The 23,688-nt window shown below is 51.2% G+C and overlaps 1 protein-coding gene across 5 annotated transcripts; it reads right to left on the reverse strand.

Annotated features, from left to right (window-relative positions):
• Positions 1-3,968: 3,968 nt before the first annotated feature.
• On the reverse strand, positions 3,969-23,600 carry agtpbp1 (ATP/GTP binding carboxypeptidase 1). 5 transcript variants are annotated; one of them, XM_062454715.1, is made up of 27 exons: positions 23,458-23,600; positions 22,385-22,447; positions 20,635-20,765; positions 17,490-17,557; positions 16,261-16,324; positions 15,652-15,798; positions 15,194-15,325; positions 14,547-14,640; positions 14,282-14,319; positions 13,918-14,126; positions 13,572-13,749; positions 13,394-13,432; positions 12,544-12,644; positions 12,209-12,325; positions 11,404-12,077; positions 11,205-11,288; positions 10,963-11,049; positions 10,549-10,697; positions 9,997-10,084; positions 9,559-9,703; positions 9,076-9,226; positions 8,640-8,820; positions 8,337-8,466; positions 7,734-7,865; positions 7,410-7,586; positions 6,568-6,728; positions 3,969-4,468 (listed from the first exon to the last, which is right to left on the reverse strand). In XM_062454715.1, exons 2-27 carry the CDS (start codon positions 22,414-22,416, stop codon positions 4,306-4,308), a joined length of 3,672 nt encoding a protein of 1,223 aa, XP_062310699.1. In that variant the 5' UTR covers positions 22,417-22,447; positions 23,458-23,600; the 3' UTR covers positions 3,969-4,305. The 5 variants fall into 5 exon arrangements, with proteins under 5 accessions (XP_062310699.1, XP_062310700.1, XP_062310701.1 ...); XM_062454716.1 differs by having other exon boundaries at positions 3,969-4,465; positions 23,458-23,599; XM_062454717.1 differs by lacking the exon at positions 13,394-13,432 and having other exon boundaries at positions 23,458-23,599.
• Between the last annotated feature and the right edge of the window lie 88 nt (positions 23,601-23,688).

A 23,688-nucleotide genomic window follows, 5' to 3' on the forward strand; every position in this document is an offset into this window, starting at 1 on the left:
GATTGTGGGGGATTAGTGATGTAATGACCAGCTATTCTCTCTGGAGGGCCAATCACTGGAGGACCTGGGGCATCTCGACATCCACAACAACATCTCTATCTCTTCAGGGCTGTCGGAGTGATGTGTGTGTGCCCTGGGTGTGTGTTCTAAGGTACTCAGGTTCTAAGCCTAGGTGTGTGTGCAAGTGTAAGGGTGTTAATGTGAGGCGTGTGTGTGTGTGTCTTGGTCAGAGCTGACCTGCTCGAAGGAGCAGCCTGTCTGGAGGAATGTTAAGCTGTGACTGGCTGAGTAATTGTGAGGACTTAAAGGTTAAAGAGCTCTTTGACTGACAGGTGCGTTCACCTGTGTGTCCTCTTCGGCGCTGGCTCCGCCCACACCTGTCTGTCACTGTGCATGGCCTGCCAGCCCATGACAAGTATCTGTCACTCTGTCACCCTGAGGAGCCCCGAGGACACAGAGAGGGGAGGCTGATAGGGGGATGGAGGAGAGGAAGAGAGATGGTGGGGGGGGGGGGGGGGGAGAGGTGGTGAAGGGGGGGAGGTGGAGAGAGAGGAGGTAAAGAGACATAGGAGGACAGCAGGAGGAGAGAATGAGGTGGAGAGGTGGAAAGAGGGGGGTGTGGTGGAGTGTGTGTTGGTGTGTGTGTTTCTGAGTGTGTGTGTGTCAGAGTGTGTTAAGATAAGACCGTCTATGGTGACTATGTTGTTTTCTGTCGGTCATTAAAACTAATAGCCAGTGAGACATTAGGCTGTCAGTCCTACTTTAACTTGCAGATTTAGTACACTAATAAGTGTATACTGTCTGTCTCCAAGCTTTTTTTTATTGCGAGTCTATCTTCAGACATGGTCACAAAATAGCACTTTAACTATGTTCTGTAGGTTTAATCCCGTCCCCTGTGTGTGTGTGTGTGTGTGTGTGTGTGTGTGAGAGTGTGTGTGTTCTCCTGGCGTCAGGGGGACCTGTGGCTGAGCTGAAGGTTATGACTACCGTAGACATCCTTCTGTCCTGGTCTGCTGAACCTGGGTGCTGACTCAGGCCCCACAATCACTGAAACAGAAGGAGAGGGAAACAGAGCGGGGGAGAGAGGGAAGGGAGATCAAGGGGAGAGAGGGAGGAGGGAAGGGAGATCGAAGGGAGAGAGGGAGGAGGGAAGGGTGATCGAGGGGAGAGAGGGAGGAGGGAAGGGAATTCGAGGGGAGAGAGGGAAGGGAGATCGAGGGGAGAGAGGGAGGAGGGAAGGGAGATCGAGGGGAGAGAGGGAGGAGGGAAGGGTGATCGAGGGGAGAGAGGGAGGAGGGAAGGGAGATCGAGGGGAGAGAGGGAGGAGGGAAGGGTGATCGAGGGGAGAGAGGGAGGAGGGAAGGGAGATCGAGGGGAGAGAGGGAGGAGGGAGGGGCGATCGAGGGGAGAGAGGGAGGAGGGAAGGGTGATCGAGGGGAGAGAGGGAGGAGGGAAGGGAGATCGAGGGGAGAGAGGGAGGAGGGAAGGGTGATCGAGGGGGGGATGATCTGAAAACTGAGAGGCAGCGGAGATGGGAAGCGTGAGAGACGAGAGAGAAAAGAGAGTGAGAGAGAGTGAGAAGGTATAAAGCACAGTGAAGGGTTCGACCGCCTCAGCTTCACTCCCCCCCCCAACCCTCCCTCCATCCTTCACATCCAGTCTTAATTGGTCTCAAGCGCTTGTCTTCATTTGCATGTTCGGCTGATCTGATTGGCTGCAAGGGCAGAATGCCGAGTGATGGAGAGAGAGACAAACACATTGCCTTTTCTCAGAAAGAATGAATGAATAGTGGGGCAGGGTGTAAGTAAGTGCTTCTAGAAAAATCCCTCCACTGGTTACCCTGGCAACGAGGTGGAAGTGAGTCGGCTCCGCTTTCCACATAACCAATTACGCCTGTGGTGTGCGTGCGTGCCTGTGTGTTCGCATAATGTGGGTGTGGGAGATAAGACCAAGTGCATCGAGGCTGCGTGTTTAAAAAATATATATACATAATCATTTATTTACCGCCATTCAATACAAACACGCTTGTACGTTTTTTACGTGCCGATGTGAACTCGTGTCTTGGCGTGTCGATGTTGACCGTGAGCCTACATGTTGAGGCTGGGGCGGAGGGGAGGCAGGCTACAGAGGAGCTGAAGGGGAGTGCTGGGATAATTGCCTCTACTTTTCTAGGACACAGCATGGGGTCTCACACGGTCACAGGGGAGACTCATCAGACATAAGCATGGAGCATGGAGGGGGGGAGGGATAGGGGGAGGGAGAGGGGGAGGTAGAATGTGGAGAGGGGGAGGGAGGGAGAGCGGGAGGTAGGGAGAGCGGGAGGGGGGGAGAGGGGGAGGTAGAACGTGGAGGGGGGGGAGAGGGGGAGGTAGAACGTGGAGGGGGGAGGGAGAGGGGGAGGTAGAACGTGGAGGGGGGAGGGAGAGGGGGAGGTAGAACGTGGAGGGGGGAGGGAGAGCGGGAGGGGGGGCAGCTTTTGTTCTCTCTGTTCCAGCTGGTGTGATTGACAGGGGGGGGGCAGGAAGTGGAGGGCGTCAAGCCAGTGCTCCACACCAACAACTCCACTTAGCATTCTCTTCTCCTCCTCTCAACCCCACCCCTCCTATCTCCCTCTTTCTCAGCTCTCTTCCTCTCTCATCCCTCCGTCCATAAACACGTGGAAAGGGAGTCAGGTGGCTGAGCGGTGAGGGAATCGGGCTAGTAATCCGAAGGTTGCCAGTTCGATTCCCGGTCATGCCAACTGACGTTGTGTCCTTGGGCAAGGCACTTCACCCTACTTGCCTCGGGGGAATGTCCCTGTACTTACTGTAAGTCGCTCTGGATAAGAGCGTCTGCTAAATGACTAAATGTAAATGTAAATTTGAGGAGACAATCGGTAATTTGGTCAGTCGACTCACTATAACAAGTGTCAGTCTATCTCTCTCTCCCCTCTCTTTCCCACTTCTTAATTCCAAACGTGTATCTTTCTCAAACACACACACACGACTGAAAGCAGACATGTATAGTTCACATTCACATTTATTCCCAATGGTTTCATAGCAGGCGTTTAATCATTTCTGTTTCAACCAAATCAAAACGCTCTGTTCCTCACAAAAACATGTCCGTCTGTTTAGCTGTTCACCACTGGACAACTCCCTCTTACGCAACTTAAATCCAAACACACACACACACACAACCTTACATTCACACAGGGCACCTCCACACACACAGCCTAATTTACATAACAGTGTGTGTAACATCTCACAAATAAAATACAGACGAATAAATTAGAAAAAGAACATAAAATAGCCATGCGCTGACTGTACAAACATCATTAATAACACCTACATCTAGAAAAACAGAATATCGTTACAACAGAGATCTGCTCAGCACCCCCCCCCCACCCCACCCACCCACCCACCCCTCCCCCACCCCTCCCCCACCCACCCACAAAAAAGCACCAATCATTCTCCGTGCCGCACCCCTGTGTAGCTCCTCTACAGGCAAACTCCTCCACTTCCAGAGGGCCGGGGAGTGCATCGTTCCAGTACGACATTCACACCGGCTCAGCTTTGGGCTGAGCTGTGACCTGTTTTATATTGTGTGTGTGTGAGAAAGTGTGTGTGTATGTGAGAAAGAATGTGTGTGTGTGTGTTTAAGACAGTATGTGAGTGACTGTGGGTATGTGTGAGTGTGTGTGTTTGTGAGGTAAGCTTTGCCAATTGAGGTTCCATCTTATACAGTAAACCTTCGTGAGTTCGTAAATTCAATGTGCAAACACTTGTAGCTAACTTCCTACAGAGCCGTCAGTACCTGGATGCTACTGGGTGATGGTGGTTTTGTGCGTTGCTGCTATTGTTGAGTTTAAATAGTAATACTGTTATAGCTATGGAAACATGACCGACTGTGTACAGCCCACTTCATCCTACCATAAGCTGTGTGTAACATCTGGACGTTCTCTACCTTGTGGTTTCTCTTGAGACATGTGAGTGAACATGTGCTGTGTGTGTGTGTGTGTGTGTGTGTGTGTGTGTGTGTGTGTGTGTGTGTGTGTGTGTGTGAGTGAGCGTGTAGTCACAAGAGTGTGTGCCTCGTGTGAAACTCGTGAACATTCTACCATGTGGATCAGAGTGAAAGGCAGATAGAGCACGGACTCCCAAAGTCCATGATGCACCACAGACAGGAGGAGGAAGTGAGGTCAGAACTGAGGAGGAAGTGAAGTCAGGGGCAGGCGAGGACAGAGGGGAGAGAAGGAGAGAGGAGACAGAAAGAGAGAAGGCAGGTTGGTTAGATCTGTGAGGCAGCAGAGTCAGATCAGGGGTCAGGTTAGGTGAGCGAGTCCCTGTGGTTGGCCTCGGAGCGGACCAGGCTGTCCTGGGGGTCGTTGTCGGGGTCGTTGTCGGGGTCCTCGTCGTTGCTCTCGGCGCTGTAGTCTACCTCCTCCAGGAACGCCGGCTCATCCTCCTCCAGCACGTAGGTGGTCGGGCTGCTAGGCAACAACAGGGACGACAACGACAACACAACCGTCAGTGCCGTGGCATCCGAGCCTACACCCCGCGGCGCGCCGCCCCGGCAACAAATCAGCAGAGGTTCCTGTCGTGGAGCCACAGAAGACCCTACTTTAACAGATGGGGCTCTGGCCGTGGGGACGACTGCTTGCGGACGCAGGAGCAGATGAAAGAATGTTGTGAACTACAATGACTGATCGTGTGTGTGCAGCTGTGTGTGTGTGTGTGTGTGTGTGCGTGTGTGCGGATGTCTGTGTGCAAGTGGATGAGAGCAATAATGTGGCTGTGCATTTTTTTGTGTGGCTGCGTGTGTCTGTGTGTGGATGTGTGTGGCTGCGTGTGTGTGTGTGTGTGTGCTGAGGAGATGCAGTGTGATGTGTTGATCTGGTGGTTTAGTGGTTAAATGGTAAACAGCTCTCTGAGGTTCAGTGGTTTTAGTGGTTCTAATGGGTGAAATGATGATGATGGTGGTGAGGAGGAGGAGGAGGAGGAGGAGGGGGGGTAACTGGATCCTGTGGAGAGTGTCTGTGTGGGGCTTCAGACATTGACCCCTGCCCCCCCCCAACCCCTCGCCCCGCCCCAGAGAGACGTAAAGTAGATTAGCAGGGCGTGGTTTGAGTGTGTGTGTGTGTGTGTGGTGGTATAATGGTCAGGATGGACAGAGTGCTGTCTGGAGAGGAGTGTTAAGATCCCTGAACAAAAGAGCTTCAACCATTACAGTCCATTAGAGAAGGCTGCAAGGACGGGCCCGACACACACACACACACACACACACCTCAATATCCCCCCAACTTCACAGAAACAGACACATACACACACATACCTCAGCTTCCACCCCCACGGAAACACACTCACCTCAATATCCCCCACAGAAACACACACACACAGTTTTAGTGCAGAAGCTTGTCCAGTGTAGCTGTCCAGGGACCCTGGCTCTGGCTGATGATGAAATATTAACAGATGGATAGCATGCTGATGGCAGGCAGCCACACAGCAGACATCAGAGCCGCCAGGCCAGAGGTGAGCAGGCCGGGGACACAAGCTAGTCTGGGTCTAGAAGCACCTTCTACTGAAGCTAGTCTGGGTCTAGAAGCACCTTCTACTGAAGCTAGTCTGGGTCTAGAAGCACCTTCTGCTGAAGCTAGTCTGGGTCTAGAAGCACCTTCTGCTGAAGCTAGTCTGGGTCTAGAAGCACCTTCTACTGAAGCTAGTCTGGGTCTAGAAGCACCTTCTACTGAAGCTAGTCTGGGTCTAGAAGCACCTTCTACTGAAGCTAGTCTGGGTCTAGAAGCACCTTCTACTGAAGCTAGTCTGGGTCTAGAAGCACCTTCTACTGAAGCTAGTCTGGGTCTAGAAGCACCTTCTACTGAAGCTAGTCTGGGTCTAGAAGCACCTTCTACTGAAGCTAGTCTGGGTCTAGAAGCACCTTCTGCTGAAGCTAGTCTGGGTCTAGAAGCACCTTCTACTGAAGCTAGTCTGGGTTTAGAAGCACCTTCTACTGAAGCTAGTCTGGGTCTAGAAGCACCTTCTACTGAAGCTAGTCTGGGTCTAGAAGCACCTTCTACTGAAGCTAGTCTGGGTCTAGAAGCACCTTCTACTGAAGCTAGTCTGGGTCTAGAAGCACCTTCTACTGAAGCTAGTCTGGGTCTAGAAGCACCTTCTGCTGAAGCTAGTCTGGGTCTAGAAGCACCTTCTACTGAAGCTAGTCTGGGTTTAGAAGCACCTTCTACTGAAGCTAGTCTGGGTTTAGAAGGACCTTCTACTGAAGCTAGTCTGGGTCTAGAAGCACCTTCTACTGAAGCTAGTCTGGGTTTAGAAGGACCTTCTACTAAAGCTAGTCTGGGTTTAGAAGCACCTTCTACTGAAGCTAGTCTGGGTTTAGTAGGACCTTCTACTGAAGCTAGTCTGGGTCTAGAAGCACCTTCTACTGAAGCTAGTCTGGGTCTAGAAGCACCTTCTACTGAAGCTAGTCTGGGTTTAGAAGGAAGCTCCATAGAAGCTAGTCTCAGTTTAGAACAACGTTCCATAGAAGCTAGTCTGGGGTCAGAGGTCACCTGGCTAGTCTGGGGTCAGAGGTCACCTGGCTACTTTGACGCGCGTCTCGATCATGTCGCCTTCCACGTCCAGCAGGTGAGGGTGGTGACGGAGCTCCAGGGGGGAGGTCAGCCGCTTCAGCCTGAGCAGGGCCACACAGAACTGGGCTCCCATCTCCTCCAGCTCCCTGGTGCCGATCTGGAGCCCCTGGAGGGAGGGAGGGAAGGAGGGAGGGAAGGAAGGAGGGAGGGCTGTGTGTTATTAATGGTTGAAATGGCCACGTGTGCACTGTACACCTGTGGTGACAGGACTTGAGTTAAGACAGACAGACCAAGACGCATGACTGACCTACAGACAGGTTTACTGAGAGACCGAAAGACATGCCGAAAGACAGGTTGATTAACTGATAGACACACACTGACAGACTGGCTGAGAGACACACACTGACAGACAGACGGACTCCTGGGAGTGTGTTGGAAAGTGAACAGAACGTCCAGAGAAGAGAGCAGACCCTGGTCGGATTACAGCCCGGGACAACCTCCTTCAACCACCATGATTTATGTCTCGTGCATCTGCACAAACACTTTCCCAGAAGGGATCTGGGGGCGGGGGGTTAATGTCCGGCCAACCTGGCAACCCCTGTTGTGGCCCGAGGCTGTGCAGATGTTGACGTTGGCGACACAGAGCTAGGAGAGTCAGGGTGCTGCCAAAAATACACACGGCACAGCTACAAAGATGGAAAGAGTTGTTCAGTTTGTAGCAGCACACACACGCACGTGTTAGACGCAGCCATAAAGATGCTATGAGTCACTGATTGTGCAAGCTGTCAACGAGGTCTCTGGCTCCTCCTGCTGGACACACACACACACACACACACGTGGGCCCTACCTTGTATTTGCCCTGGTCGCAGCCACACAGTGTGCTCTCCATGGTGTAGCTCCTCTGGACCCCTATCTCCCTCCACACCACCACCCGGGCCGTGGCCTCCTTAGAGCGCTCCACCACGAAGCTGCAGCTGGCCATGCTGAAGGCAGGGGCCGTCTGGGACAGGATCTTGGGCAGGGTCTGGGGGAGGGGAGGGAGAGAGATACTGTCAGTATGGGTGTTTGTCTGATGGCTGATGATGAGGTGTAGTTGAAGGCAATGAACATTATTACACGTGTGTTGATGTGTGTGTGTGTATATCTATATGTGTGTGTGTGTGTGTCTGACCCTATAGCCCAGGTCCTCGTGCAGGTCACAGCTGGTGGCGTTGATGTTGGACTGCCACACAGTCTCCTTCACGCTACAGCCGTACATGAACACGTTCTTCTTCCTGGAGTGACCGTGGTAGTCACAGAACACCTGGGCACACACACAGAGTAAACACACACACAGAGTACACACACACACACCTTAGAACAACTTGTCTGTACTGAAGCCTTTTCAGCTTCACCGGGGCTGGGCTTTACAGAGTGAGAAGCACGTCTTTAAACTCATGGAAACACAAAGCAGCGTGTCTGCAGCAGAACTGCATCGAGTTCAGAAGAACCATGAGAGTATAGAACCATGAGAGTGTAGAACCATGAGAGTATAGAACCATGAGAGTATAGAACCATGAGAGTATAGAACCATGAGAGTGTAGAACCATGAGAGTGTCGTACAGGACTGTGGTGGTGTTCAGTAGAACCATGAGAGTGTCGTACAGGACTGTGGTGGTGTTCAGTAGAACCATGAGAGTGTCGTACAGGACTGTGGTCGTGTCGTACAGGACTGTGGTCGTGTCGTACAGGACTGTGGTCGTGTCGTACAGGACTGTGGTGGTGTCTGTCTCACCAGCGGCGCCCTCTGGATGGCAGCCAGGTACTGCAGCAGGCTCTTGGTGTGGTAGATGGTGGGGTGCAGGTCAGGGACAGGGCTCTGCCACTGTCTGTTCAGGTCCTCCCCACTCAGAGAGCACCGGTGACTTGGGGGGGGGGGGGGGGGGGGAAGGAAGAAATAAGGAGTGAGATACTGAGAGTGTGTGTGTGTACAGTACCAGTCAAAGGTTTGGACACATTTTCTTCGGGAAAAGGACAACGTTTGACTGGTACTGTGTGTGTGTGTGTGTGTGTGTGTGTGTGTGTGTGTGAAACATACTTGCCGTTGATCACCCCGTCAGGGTTGAGCATGGGGACGATCTTGAATATGTAGGTCTCTCGCAGGCTGTGAGCCTGTGGGCTGGTGCCCATCAGGAACTCCAGGGTGCCCTTCATCACCCAGCTGGCGTTAGTCTCCCCTGGGTGGACCCGCGACGACAGGAACACCAGAGGACGGTTCCCTGGAGGGGTCACACACACACACACACACACACACACGTTACAAACACGCTGTCACACACAGTGAAAAGAACGCATCAGGCACTCGTGCACACACACACACACACACACAGACACACACACACACACACACACGCTCTCTCACACACACACACACAGACACACACACACACGCTCTCTCACACACACACACACACAGACACACACACACACACACGCTCTCTCACACACACACACACACAGGGGGTCCTACTGACGGAGCTGGCAGATGTGCTCGTTGCTGGTGGACTCGGGCATGGCGGTGATGGTCAGCAGGGGGCAGGGGTTCCCCCCCAGCGTCTCACACAGCACGTCCTGACGCAGGTAGATCTGCGGCGTCTGCAGGGCCTCCAGCTTGGCCAGGTGCATCTGGGAGGGTGGAGGATGGTCTGAACTATCAGGGTAGTGTATAAGTGAAGTGTAGTACCTCGAGACTAGTATATGTATAGTAGTGTTGTTCTCTGAGAGTAGAGACTAGTACCTTAAGAGTGTGTGTAGTAATGTAGTACTTTCAAAGTAGAGTACTGTACCTCACTGGTACCTTGAGAGTAGAGTACTGTACTTCTCTAGTACCTTCAGAGTAGAGTACTGTACTTCTCTAGTACCTTCAGAGTAGAGTACTGTACTTCTCTAGTACATTCAGAGTAGAGTACTGTACTTCTCTAGTACCTTCAGAGTAGAGTACTGTACTTCTCTAGTACCTTGAGAGTAGAGTAGGTGTATGGGTAGTGGTAGGCGAAGTAGCAGACGTCGTCCCTGTGGCTGAAGGCGGTGCTGAAGGTGGTGGTGTAGTAGGACCTTCCCTTCTGGCCCCCCGCTGCCAAGGAGCTGCGGGAGAAGTGGTTCCTGGGAACACAGAGAAGCTGCTAGAAGGCTTGCGAGGTGGACGGAGGTCGTTGAACTGGTCTCTCTGATTTGCTCTGACGCAGATCAAAAGGCGTACTGACGGCAAACTTCTGAAAGTATGAAGTTATGACTGGACTGCAGGTGTGGAGTGTAGAAGGTGGTCTGTGTTGAAGTAACTTTGTTTATACATCTACTACACATCCAACCATCTACTCATCCAACCAGCCAGCCAACTCATCCATCCATCCACACAGCTGGAGACAGCAGAGCTGTGCTCCGTCCTGCAGACCTACTTGTAGTAGCAGATGTCTGTGCCTGTTCTGACCCAGCGAGGGCTGCCACTGATCGCCTCCTGCACAGAGTACATCAGCACCTGCATGCCTGCACACACACACACACACACATAAACACAAATATAAACACACACATAAACATACATATAAACACACACATAAACATACATATAAACACACACACACATAAACACAAATATAAACACACACATAAACACAAATATAAACACACACATAAACATACATATAAACACACACACACATAAACACAAATATAAACACACACATAAACATACATATAAACACACACACACATAAACACAAATATAAACACACACACATAAACATACATATAAACACACACACACAAACATACATATAAACACACACACACACACACACAAACACAAATATAAACACACACACACATAAACATACATATAAACACACACACATATAAACACCCACACAGGACACACAGTTAGACACGTACAGGAGCTCCAGTAACAGGACACAGCAGTTCCTGGTAGACATCTTGGGTTAGTGACCCACCGTAGTTGAACTGGCTGTTGGACTTCTCACAGTTGATGATGTTGAAGCGATAGGGGGCGCCCACACGCATGCCGCTAACTTCAAAGTAGAACCACTGGTGGTAGTGGTTGCTGTTGATGTCCGAGTTCAACACCAAGTCATACTCAAACCTGGCAACGTACACAGAACATGATCTAACCTGGCAACGTACACAGAACATGATCTAACCTGGCAACGTAACTCACAAGCCTATTAAAATCTGAACGTTGGAAAAATAACTCCCGACAAACAACCCCCATTTTGAGCGCCTTGAGACGTAAAACCTTGGGCAAGGCACTTCACCCTACTTGCCTCGGGGGAATGTCCCTGTACTTACTGTAAGTCGCTCTGGATAAGAGCGTCTGCTAAATGACTAAATGTAAATGTAACACTTACTTCCTGACTTGAATAGCTTTCCTCAGGTTGCCAGACTCGAACTGGGAGTTGAACTTGAGGGACTCTCCATCATCCAGGACGGGACAGCTGCAACACAGCAGTGACAGGAGGGATGGGTGAGACTGGGGCAGATGAAGAGGCCCTACAAGCTAACGTCAGCTCTGGGGTGTAGGAGAGACAGACAAAGCAAGAGAGTTTGACTGTGTGAAAGATGCTGCGACTGGCCAGCAGGGGGAGCTCACCTGGGGGCGTCCAAGTCGTACACCACCTTGTCCAGGATGTCGTTGGGGTGGATCATCCTCTCGATGTCTTGGAAGATCTTAGACCTGCGGGGGAGGGGGGGGGCGTTAGAGGCAAGGCTGTGTGTGCTGTGTGAGCGTGTGTACACTGCGTGCATGTCTCTGTGTGTGTGTGTGTGTGTGTGTTTCAGGGAGCTCTCACCTCTGTACCCCGTACACCCTCTCCAGGATGGGCTCTCTGAAGGTGGGCGCCACGTGTCCGAAATAGTCTGGGTAGGCCACCTCCGAGAACTGGGGCACGGACGAGGTGCTCTTCACCATCTCCACGTACAGGTCAGGGTCGTGGAGGGGGAGGAGCAGGGCAGTGTCTGGCACCTCCAGCACCGCCCCCTCCTCCTCAGGCCCCTCCTCCCCCAAGCCCTCGACTCCTCCCCCTCCTCCTGCTGCCCGCCATGAAGCCACGCCCCCGACCACGCCCCCGACCATGCCCCCGGCCAATAAGGGAGGCTGCACTTGCCGGCCCCCCGCGACTTCGCCCAATCCTCCGGCTCCGCTCGGTGGCCCCGCCCCTTCCAGGGACACCCGCTCCATCTTCTGCGCCAGTTCCTGCTCTAGCCCCGCCTCCGGGGTGGGTCTGGGGGCGTGGCGAGGCGGGCAGTCTTGGTCCTTGCTGATGAGGATGCTGTCCAGTTCCAACGGAGGGGGCGGGGCTGGGGAGGAGGCGTGTTCCCCTTTGGCCAGGTGACTCTCTGCCCGTGCAGGGATAGGCCGTTTGGGGGGCAGAGCCTGAGCTGTGGGGAGGATGATCGGTCGCTGGGTCTTGTTTGATGCTTGTGTTCCGGTGACGCCTGTCTTCTGAGTTTCAAAGTTGAAGCCCTGGAGAGGAACCACAGCCACACTCAGATCACTCACAGAGGTTAGAGAATCTGTGTGCAAACAAAGAGAAGACTCTAACTGAACACGTTCCAGCTGCTGTTCTGAGGCAGACGAGCGTGTAAAACAGAGACCTGGAAGTCTTCAGACAGCTCCAGAAAGAAGCGCTCGTACACCCTGAGCTCATCAAACGGCCGTCTGGTGTTCTCCCGAGGTCGCAGCTTGTTCAGGTCCGTCTCGATGTCGTCGTTCTGCAGGAGGAGAACGTTTAGAGAACGGCTGGAACGTTTACATTTTATTTGTTTGGCAGATGTTTTTATCCTAAGCAATACACAAATCGTGCATGTGGAAAGGACAGTAGTTTTCGTTTCGTGTGGTTTATTTGCAGTCAGGATGGTGTCAGTTTGACGGTCGTGGTTGTGGTCAGTGTGGTGGCTGAGGTCAGGATGGTGGTTGCGGTCGGTCTTACGGCGGCATGGTGGTCCTTCTCATCCTCCTCGTTCTCCGTGTCGTTCTCCGTGTCTCCCTCGGCCTCCTCGTTATCGTCACTCTCATCCACGACATCATCCACTGGACAAACACACACACACAGACCAGAGTTCAATTAAACCTTGATTAAACAGTGGCACCCCAATCAAGTATACATGGTAGAAGAATGGAGTGATGAGATTTTCTGTCCATCTAACAGAAGGAGGAGTAGATGAATGGAAAGCAGGACCCGAATGAGCAGCCATGAGAGATGGATGAGAGGAGGGGTGGAGGAGATAGGGATGAGGGGAGGGGTGGAGGAGAGAGGGTTGGAGGAGAGGAGAGTGCAGCCGCAATTTGATCTGAACCCCTGAAAACATCGGGTGTGCTTGATATATAAATTCGGGTGAAGCCTTCGAGTCAAGCGCCCCTCAAGCCTTTGAAGAGCAGTTGGAGATCTCTTGCGTGGACCCAAGAGACGACAGTTTACCGACAGTCTGTGTGCAGCGAGTGGGAGGAAGCCAATGAAGGGATACAAGTATGCAAGTACGTACTACAGCAGGGGTCTCCAACCCTGTTCCTAGAGAGCTACCTCCCTGCAGGTTCCCTCTCCAACACTACCCTAACACCTAACCCCATTATAATAATTAGCTGGTTGATGTGTTGAATCAGGGTTAGTTACGACTGGGGTTGGAGCAAACCCCTACAGGCAGGTAGCTTGTAGCTTGTACTACAGAGAGTGTGAATGGGGTGACTATTGCTAGTGTGGGCAGTAGAAGGGGCAGTGTGTCTGTTAGTGATCGAGTGGGATTAGGGCGTGAGAGGAGAGTGAGTCTGTGACTGGGTCTTACCCCTGGAGGGCTTCACGTACACCTGCTTTCTAGAGGCCCCTGCAATGAACATGTGTGGAGGTGTCACAGCAGGGAGGGGGAGGGGGGGAGGAGGTGTACCCTGCTGAAAGAGTGTGTGTGTGTGGCTGGAATGAGAAGGAAGAGGGAGATGTTTTGCGTCTATAGCTGTGTGTCTCACCCCCCGGGGCCTGGCTGTAGAGCAGGGCCACAGGCCCCCCTGCTGAGAGGTGGGGCAGCAGGTGCTGGTACACACTCTTGATGGTGGGCAGGGGGAGGCGGTTCTTAGGGAAGCACTTCCTCATGATCAGGCTGGACGTGTTGACCAGGGGGTCCAGGGTGCGCACAGGCAGACACTCCTGCAGCATCATCATCATCATCACCATCAATAATAGAATCATTATTGTCATCCATTTAATCATGTGTACTTTCCTGTGTGTATGTGAACACGTGTGTATTTGTGCGTACGTGAGTGTAAATACACGTGTGTGTGTATTAGTACGTGTGTGTGTGTGTTCCCCCCTCACCGTGGAGGTGTTGTAGAGCACCCTCATGCCGTCAGCGTCTACGAAGGCCTTCCTGCCCAGCTTGATGTTAGTGACGTTCTTCAGGCAGGTCAGCAGACCCTTCCGGATCAGCATGTGGCGGTGGCGCGTGTCGTTGCGATGCCAGTCCTGGTACACCGCCAGCAGCACCGGCACGTGGCCGCGGTCCACCGCACGCCGAGCGTTCGTCTCTGAGGGGTGGGGAGGGGGGTCAGAGGTCAGATGCAGGAGTTGAGTCTGTTTTTGAAAGGTTGATAGATATTTTCGAAAAATTTCAAAAGGTTGAAAAAATATGTTTGAGGTAGTAGAGGGAGCGGGGTGACGGAACAGAGCAGGAGATACTCACTGGACTTAAGCAACACCCCCAGCGTGTCCAGAGAGACTCTGTTGAAGCAAACCCAGAACAGAGGAAGTGACAACAGAGGAAGTGACAACAGAGGAGGGGTCAGAACAACACAAGGAGAAGAGGAGAGAAAGAGAGAGAGAAGGAGAGAGAAATGACAGAGAGAGACAGAGAGAAGAGACAGAGATATAGAAAGAGAGAGAGAGGAGTAGAGACAGAGAGAGAAAGATAAGAAAGATAGAGAACAGGAGAGACAGGCAGTCCTTACTTGAGCAGAGTGGTGTTCTTCTTGCTGTAAGGCCCAATGATCTTGAACATGAGGTCCACTACCCCGTTCTTCCCCAGGGAGATGGCATTGACGGCTGGAAGCAGACACACACACACACACACACACACAGTCAACAACTGTCCTTGCTGACCTTAGCCATCCCCGTATCTTTGTTTTGAGAACATTGTGGGGGTTGTGGTGACCACAGGCAGACAGACAGGAGACTGAAGGAAGCTTCTCTGTGTTTGAGGACTAGAGGTGGTTGTGGTTGAGGACTAGAGGTGGTAGAGGACTAGAGGTGGTTGTGGTAGAGGACTAGAGGTGGTTGTGGTAGAGGACTAGAGGTGGTTGTGGTTGAGGACTAGAGGTGGTTGAGGACTAGAGGTGGTTGTGGTAGAGGACTAGAGGTGGTTGTGGTAGAGGACTAGAGGTGGTTGTGGTAGAGGACTAGAGGTGGTAGAGGACTAGAGGTGGTTGTGGTAGAGGACTAGAGGTGGTAGAGGACTAGAGGTGGTTGTGGTAGAGGAATAGAGGTGGTTGTGGTAGAGGACTAGAGGTGGTTGTGGTAGAGGACTAGAGGTGGTTGTGGTAGAGGACTAGAGGTGGTTGTGGTAGAGGACTAGAGGTGGTTGTGGTTGACGACTCACAGTTGGCAGAGTAAACCCTGAGGACCTGCAGGCATGGCAGCAGCAGCTTGTTGTTCTGGAGGTTCTGCTTCAGCAGGGTCACAGTCACGTTCAGAGCACCGTTCAAACGAGCCTTCACACCCAACTTCCTGTCTGTCACACACACACACGGTAAAAGATACTGTGAGTGAGGTGTGTGTGTTAGACAAAGAAAGGATCTGTGTGAGAAAGAGAGAATGTGTGGTGTGTGTATGTGTGTGTGTTAGAGGTGTGTGTGTTAGACAGAGGTGTGTGTGTGTTCGAGGTGTGTGGGTGTGTTAGACAGAGGTGTGTGTGTGTGTTCGAGGTGTGTGGGTGTGTTAGACAGAGGTGTGTGTGTGTGTTCGAGGTGTGTGGGTGTGTTAGACAGAGGTGTGTGTGTGTGTTCGAGGTGTGTGGGTGTGTTAGACAGAGGTGTGTGTGTTCGAGGTGTGTGTTACCTTTGGGTCCGACCTTGGCGAGCAGGGAGTGCAGCTGCAGCAGGAGCTCCTCGCTGGGGGGCGTGTCCTTGCTGGCCGAGAGGACCAGCTGGAGGAGGACGCCCGTCCCCCCCTTAGACACAAACACCCCCACCCTGCGCCCCCCGCCTGCTCACACACACACACACACACAGAACACACAGAACACACACACTCCGTCATTCAACACTCAGATCAAACAATCACCATCTCTGTGTTCATTATCTAGCCTATCACGATGATCAGTCTGTACAAATTCACCAATCTTCATCAGATGAATTTTTGGGTTCGCTTGTTTCGAATTCAGATTGTGCCCCACATGATGTTCTCAGGTGTTAAAAGGTTGATGCCCCAATTGCATAACACACCAACCCATTATCACTGGTCTACAGCCCACAATCTGACCAATCAACATAGCAGTCTAGTAATCAATCACATCTACTGTCAGTCGGTCTAAAACAGTCAGAGGAAGAGACGTTTCGATGCAGAAGAATCTTATCATCCTATCAAATGACAACGTCAAGCTAACTATCCAATCACAGAGGAGGCATTTTCAACCATCCGTCCAATCAGAGAGCAGTTGACACTCACCCACGGTCAACAGCTCATTGAGGATATACAGAATGTTCAGGATGGTTTGAAGATCCCGTGTGTTCTGGCAAAGACAGAGAGCATGCTGGGTATTACACACACTCACACAAACACACCCTCACAGGATAAAGTGGTCATGGCCTGACATTTTCCGTTAAGGGAAGTCATGAACCTTACGTGAAAACACGGGTTATGCAGTTAGGGGGTGACTGAGCCGCCATATTGCTGCATGTCTGAATTTCTGACCACTAACATCAACAGGATGTTGTCTCTCTAACAACCCAGAGGTTGCATTAAGACTTTCTTGTTGTCCGTCATTTTGACAGACAGGATCATAAAAACCCACACTCACATCCAGCCACGTATGTTCAGCATACACTAACGCCCCCTCCCCTTCCCCCTCCACCCCCTCAAAACAAACAACACACTCACAACCGCCCCCCTCTCTCTGCGACAAGGTATGGCTATTGTCCAACCAAGATTCATAAACTGTCCTGTCACCAGGGGGTCTATTAATACACGGTGAAATACCATCCAGGGACACACTGGATACGGCAGTGGTAGCAGCTTCGTTCCTGAGGAGGGCGCTGGCTTCACCGGGTCAAGGGCACCAGGACACTACATCTCTGGGTCCGCCACCAGCGGCAAATACTTTGGGGCCACTTGACTTATGTCTCACAGAACAGTGGAAAGACTGGTGTTGTCCCGAGGTGACATGACCCTGGATGTCTGCTGGTATTTACATTTAGTCATTTAGCAGACGCTCTTATCTAGAGCGACTTACAGTAAGTACAGGGAGATCCCCACGAGGCAAGTAGGGTGAAGTGCCTTGCCCAAGGACACAACGTCATTTGGCACGGCTGGGAATTGAACCGGCGACCTTCTGATTAATAGCCGGATTCCCAAACCGCTCAGCCATCTGACCCGGTATGGGCCGGTCTGTCGAGCCGGACTGTTGGGATGTTTAACTGACGTTGTGTTGTCATAGGATCCTGTTGTGCTTTAAGATAAATGAAGGATGCAGGATACTGGGCTGTTTGTGTAACTGTTTGTGGATGCTTCGGATAAAAAGTGTCAAATGAACAAAATGTACAAGTGAAATGTAATGTTTCATTTTGTGTTATTCTTCGAACTTTCATTCATACAAGTTATTCTCACTGAGACTAAATCTCTTTTCAAGAGAGACTTACTCATCCGCAGCAAGGGGAACAGTGTGTGTGTGTACTCACCTCGAGAGACGCCAGGATCACCTCCATACCACTGGAACCTTTGGACATGACCTCCTTCCTGGTCTTCTCTACAAGACACACACACACAACAACGTTTAGAGGAACTCAGAGATCGCCGGGCCAGGAGTTGGATTACCCAGATAGAGCCGTATCCGTGGTGTTGATGCACACACACATGCAAGGCCACACATGCACACGCATGAGATAGAGAGGTCGTCTGACTCGAGGATGCGAGGGTGTGAATCTGGAGATGGAAAGTGGTAAGGATTCCCTCCACTGATTTATAGAGTCATAAATTAAACAAGCAAAGCAAATCAGGTTTCAGCGGAGAGGCCGTCCAATTCACACACACACACACCCTCCGACAGAAACACACACACGCACGAGCGGTCACACATACACATGTTCGTACTTGTGAACACACATAGCACACAAACTCAACACCACAGAGCAGTCTGGGAGAAAAATTACCCTGAAAAAAAACATTCCAGGCTTTTAAAAGCCTGTGAGGACCACGACACGACTTCAGACAGCTAATTCACCCAATTAAAACCTGCAGTGCACATCAGCACAAAGTGTCACTATCGGGATTTATGGACTTGACTGTTAAAATATAACAATAAACTATGATAACAGGATATATAGTTGTCCCAGTCATGATAACTGACCCAGTTAGGAAACTGGACACTTAAGATACTGCTTAGATGACTACAAACATGATTTAAAACCTGTTTCACGACTTTCATAGTATTGTTATCTACAGACTGAAGCACATTGAGAAACCTATTTTTCCTGCATGTCTTCCCCTCTCTCCCTGCTGTCCAGTCTCTCTTTCCAACTGTCTCTCTCTCTTTCTTTTTTCTTTTCTTTTTTTATAGTCAAAAAAATGTATCTGTGAATCTGTGTTTACCAGAGGTCTACCTCCACCCTCTCTAGCCGCTTCCTCAGTGTCCCAGCCCTGAGCTCTTACCTGGGGAGGCTGGGGGGACCTGGGGGGCCACTGAGTAGCTTGATCTCCATGATCTACTGTACTCCATCCTCTGCTGGTCTTAAAGTCCCTCCAGGGGTTTCTCAGGTTGAAAAACACTAAAGGACACTAAAACAAACCTGCTTCAAAGCACCGTGTTCAACCTCTCCAGGACCTGACTGTGCTGTCCCTGATACTCTACAGTACAGACTGGATCTGTACACTACTGGAGCCCCAGATCCCTCCCTCTTCACACTAACCCCCACTCCCCCTCCCCCTCCCCACTCCACTCCACTCCTCCCCCTTCCTCTCATCATCCCATTCTCCATCTCCATTCTCCTCTTATCAGCAAAGCAAGGAATGATGAACGCCGCACTCGGGTGAGAGGGGGTGTGGGGAGGGTGTCTAGGGGACTAAAGCATGTGTGTGATACTACCCTGGACCCTCACTCGCCCCACCCTCCCCCCTCCTCTCCCCCCCACCCTACAGACAGAGCAGAGGTGTATGATTACTGTGAAACAGATCACCGTGTTTCCTCTCTCGCCCTGCCTGTGGGGCAGAGCGGGGGGGGGGAATGCTCTGGGTGTCCCAGGGCGCTCGGAAGGTCAGGACGGAATAAGAGAGAGAAGGGAGAGAGGAAAGGAGAGAGGAGAGAAGGAGAGAGGAGAAGAGAGGAGAGAGAAGGGAAAGGAGAGGAAATCCCAGAGAGATCCTCATTTCAGCCTCTCTGCTCTCAAAACAAAACAAACACCCGTTTTCCAGTCAAGAGGCAGAATCACACCTGCGTCAAAGCACACCTGTTTAGGAATGCAGTATCTTCGTATGGGATCCTGTCATCTGTCACCACAAGGTAAGGTGGTCATCTGTCACCACACAAACAGGTGGATGACCAAACTGGGGCTTCAAGCCACAGCTGGGAAGAACTAGAACTGACAAACCTGATATGCCGAAGCTAGCGATCAGGCCCAAACAGCTGTCAGCCCCAGGGATTACAAACTAATCATGTATCTGTGTCTTTACTTTATACTTAAGTACGTCAGTGTGTGTGTGTGTGTGTGTGTGTGTGTGTGTGTGTGTATGTGTGAAGCCTCACTATGCCACTTGACATTTACATTTAGTCATTTAGCAGACGCTCTTATCCAGAGCGACTTACAGTAAGTACAGGGACATTCCCCCGAGGCAAGTAGGGTGGAGTGCCTTGCCCAAGGACACAACGTCATTTTGCACAACCGGGAATCGAACCGGTAACCTTCAGATTACTAGCCCGACTCCCTAACCGCTCAGCCACCTGACCCCCTTTGGCATGTCTAGAGGTCTGGCTATGCTAGGGGTCTTAATAGCAAAGGACAACGTGTTTTCTTAGGTCTTAACAGAGGATCCTGTTGCTGCTAGGCCAGATCCTCAGCGTCTGTCTGGTCACCCACTTTACCCATCAGGCTTTGCAGCTTGGTACGCACAGCTTGGTTCTGAGATAATTTGGCATGTGTATGCATGTGTGTGTTTGCCAACCATTTCTTAGAACAGCGAGCGTGTGTGTTTGTTTGTGTGGCCGTTCTGACTGGGGGCTGATGGGCAATTCTAGACAAGAGTCCAACTGCTTTTCGTCGACTGTCAAGTTCCCTTTGACGTACGAGTTTCTGGGGGAGCAGGGGAACTCACCAGGGGGTTGAAGGCAGAGGGGGCATGGGGGGGGCTCTGCGGGGGGGAGGTGTCAGCCCCCCCCCCCCGCTGAGGTAGAAAGCTGAGCACTAGCTAAGTGTGTGTGTGTGTGTGTCCAGTTACAGACCTTACCGCCAGCTTTGAAATGGTTCCACTTCTACACACATGCCAACCTAGTGCAACCAGCCCAAACATGCACCCCTGCAACCCCCACCCTCTACGACCCCTTTCACCCTCTCACCCTTTGACCCTGTAAACATTTCCAAAAGGACACCCTTCAGTGTCCCCTGACAGCTGATTAGTCAGGCTGAAGGTTGGTCCCTGCTGACCTGCTCCACTGCCAGGACCCTCGGAGGGGTCAATGTTCAGTTCTGTGTGTTTGTGTGTTTATAGGACGGACCCGTGTGTGTGTGACATAGATGCAGCACAGTTAAGGAAGGTTAGGAATACAAGGTGGGGGGATGCAGAGATGTGTGTGTGTGTGGAGCAGGACTTATGTGTGTGTGTGTTCCTTCTCACCCTGGGTCTGGATGAGGTGGAGGATCTTGGAGGTGACCTGCCGGCCCATGTCAGCGTCCACCAGCATGGTGTCTCCGTTCATCCTCTCCAGCTGAGACAGCAGCATCAGCACCCGGGAGTTACTGGGAACACTGGGAGACACACACACACACACACACACACACACAGAGAAACACACACAGAGACACACACACACACAGAGAGACACACACACACAGAGACACACACACACACAGAGAGAGACACACACAGAGAGACACACACACACAGAGACACACACACACACAGAGAGACACACACACAGAGAGACACACACACACAGAGACACACACACACACACACACACAGAGAGACACACACACACAGAGACACACACACACACACAGAGAGACACACACACACAGAGACACACACACACAGAGACACACACAGAGAGACACACACACACAGAGAGACACACACACAGAGACACACACACAGAGAGACACACACACACAGAGACACACACACACACACACACACACAGAGACACACACACACAGAGAGACACACACACACAGAGACACACACACACACAGACAGACACAGAGAGACACACACACAGATACACACACACACACAGAGACACACACACAGAGACACACACACACAGGCAGACACAGACACACACACACAGGCAGACAGACAGACAGACAGAGACAACCACACACACAGGCAGACACAGACGGACAGACAGACAGACACACAAACACACACAGTTAGTTATATTTTTAGTTATATTTATGGAATGTGGTCTCTTTTGATGTGCTGTGTAGATTGACAGAGCTATTCCTGGAGTTCTATTATAAACCCATCTGGGATGGTTGGGTCAAAAGTCAGTTGGCATGACAACAGCCATGGAAGAGTGAAGGAAATCTGTGAATTCTGCCCTGCATGGCTGATATGTCCTTTTTAAGACAGAAGTGAAGAGACGGAGAGGAAGAAGAGGAGGAAAGAGAGAGAGAGAGAGAGAGAGAGAGAAAGAGAGAGTGAGTGAGAGATAGAAAGAGAGAGGGGTACAGAGAGACAGAGAGAGAGAGTGAGAGAGAGAGGGGTAGAGAGAGAGAGAGAGAGAGAGAGAGAGAGAGAGAGAGAGAGAGAGAGAGAGAGAGAGAGAGAGAGAGAGAGAGAGACGAGAAACATAAACACTAACTGGCAGACAAAAATCTACTGAGTCAGGGAGAGGGCGGGCAATACTGCCCAAAAACACACAAATCGCACATGTCCACAAACACACAGTCTATCAGGCCCTTTTTTAGACACGTTCCCGTTCGATGACAGTTAAACGACTGAGCAGCTATGCTAAAGCCACCCACCCCGCATATTTCCCCCCGATCGTCACGGCAATGCCACCCAGTGTAGTTGGTACCGGCCCTGCTGCCACCCCCCCCCCCCCCCCCCTCTAGCACCGCAAAGCCAGTGAACCGTTTCATCACTGATGAGAAGCGTTTGCGAGGCCTGAACAATGCGGACTGTCCCTGTCTCAGACGGGTGGCGGGTCAATGAGGATGACATCACCAGGCCCCGGGTCTAGCCACAGAGCCCACTGGTTTGAGCTGACTGTAACCTCAGTGTTGCTCCAGATGTCAGGCAGACAGGACAGAGCGAGAGGGGAAAGGTCACGGGAGGAGGGAGGGAGACAAACAGACTGGCAGACAGACAGGGGAAGGTAAACAAACAGACAGACAGACAGACAGACAGATAGACTCACCCTTTCTCCGTTGCCATCTTGGGTTTATTCATGTTTTTACCACGTCAACATAATTCAAAACATCTACAAGACAAGGATTACAAGCATCAGTCATTTGACAGCTTCTGCACCTCTAAGTGCCTGCCTGCCTCGACTGTACCCGTCAGTTTGTTGTTTGACTCAAACAAAACAGTGTTATGTTGAGAGAGGCGTAGGTGACAGGGAAGTACTGTGGGCTAGGTAATTAAACCACTTACGGTAATCGGAGCATTATCAGCCATAATAGCAAAGGCACTCTAGTAAGGAGATAGCTTTTCAAGAACTGTGTGTGTGTGTATATATAGAGAGAGACTAAGAGAGAGAGTTGTCACTTGGAGCTTGGGGCATTAATGACTTAGTAGACGGCTATTAATTTCATAACTTGCTCCATTGCACAGTCTTACTTTAGACTTTAATATGCTACATTAAACACCTATTGTCAGAAAATCGCAGACATTATTTGTAGGCTGAACAAACTCACAATGGTTGTGCGATCTACCGTACCGACCTAACATCGTAAGCAGAAGTTAAACCCCAAGCCATGTGACATGGTCACAATCGCATCAATTGAAGTATTTAGTGAATGATAAATAAAACATTGCTCAATTGTCGTTAGTGATGACCTGACATGCTGCTGCACGGCCTTCAAATCACCTGCAGCGGTGACTGTCTAGTCTTGCAAACGTTTTTGGCTGAGCTAGCCAGCAATCTCCAAACTACTGACACACTCCCTGTCGCTGGCACCCGTCTGACAGAATCAGCAAACGTAGCTGCGCTAAAACTAGCGATAGACACGGCGTAAACATAACCTACTTCGACTTTTAACACTGTGACAGTAGCCTTTGGGATTAGGTTACCTCCCCCCGCTGCACATGCTGTGTGTACCGTTATCTAGGTAACACAGCTGTCCATTCATGTAGCTGTGGCCATCTCTGGTGGCGCTACGGGTAGCTAGCACGCTAATAGCTACTTGTTTAGCTAGCTATTTACCTCCGAATTTGTCAACATTGTCAGAACGATGCACTTCCACATTCAAGCGATGATGAATTACCAACCTGTTGCAAAAGGAATGGTTGTCTTTTTCGGACGGGCGAATTCCATTAATGAGTCTCTACGTTGCCTGAAACGACCCGATGTTATGATACAAACCCTTGCAACTAACCCTCCTTGCTGAAGAACTGTCAAAAGGGGTGTCCCGGAGCGTGAGCTACGCGAGAATTAAGTCTAGCGAAATGTAGTTTTTAAGACGCGAGGCGAAAAGATGAAGACATGGTTTACTTCCATTA

Source organism: Osmerus eperlanus, chromosome 28, assembly GCF_963692335.1.
Source record: "Osmerus eperlanus chromosome 28, fOsmEpe2.1, whole genome shotgun sequence".
Taxonomy (NCBI): Eukaryota; Metazoa; Chordata; class Actinopteri; order Osmeriformes; family Osmeridae; genus Osmerus; species Osmerus eperlanus.

Bases quoted from the DNA above. Each gene is read 5' to 3' on its own strand.
- agtpbp1 (XM_062454715.1), bottom strand. From the start codon at position 22,416: ATGAATAAACCCAAGATGGCAACGGAGAAAGG. The intron at 14,641-15,193 runs GTGAGTCGTCAA...GTCTGCTTCCAG, and splicing joins CAGGGTTTACTCTGCCAACT to CCGTCAATGCCATCTCCCTG. The intron at 7,587-7,733 runs GTCAGACACACA...CCCCTCCCCCAG, and splicing joins ACGAGGACCTGGGCTATAGG to ACCCTGCCCAAGATCCTGTC.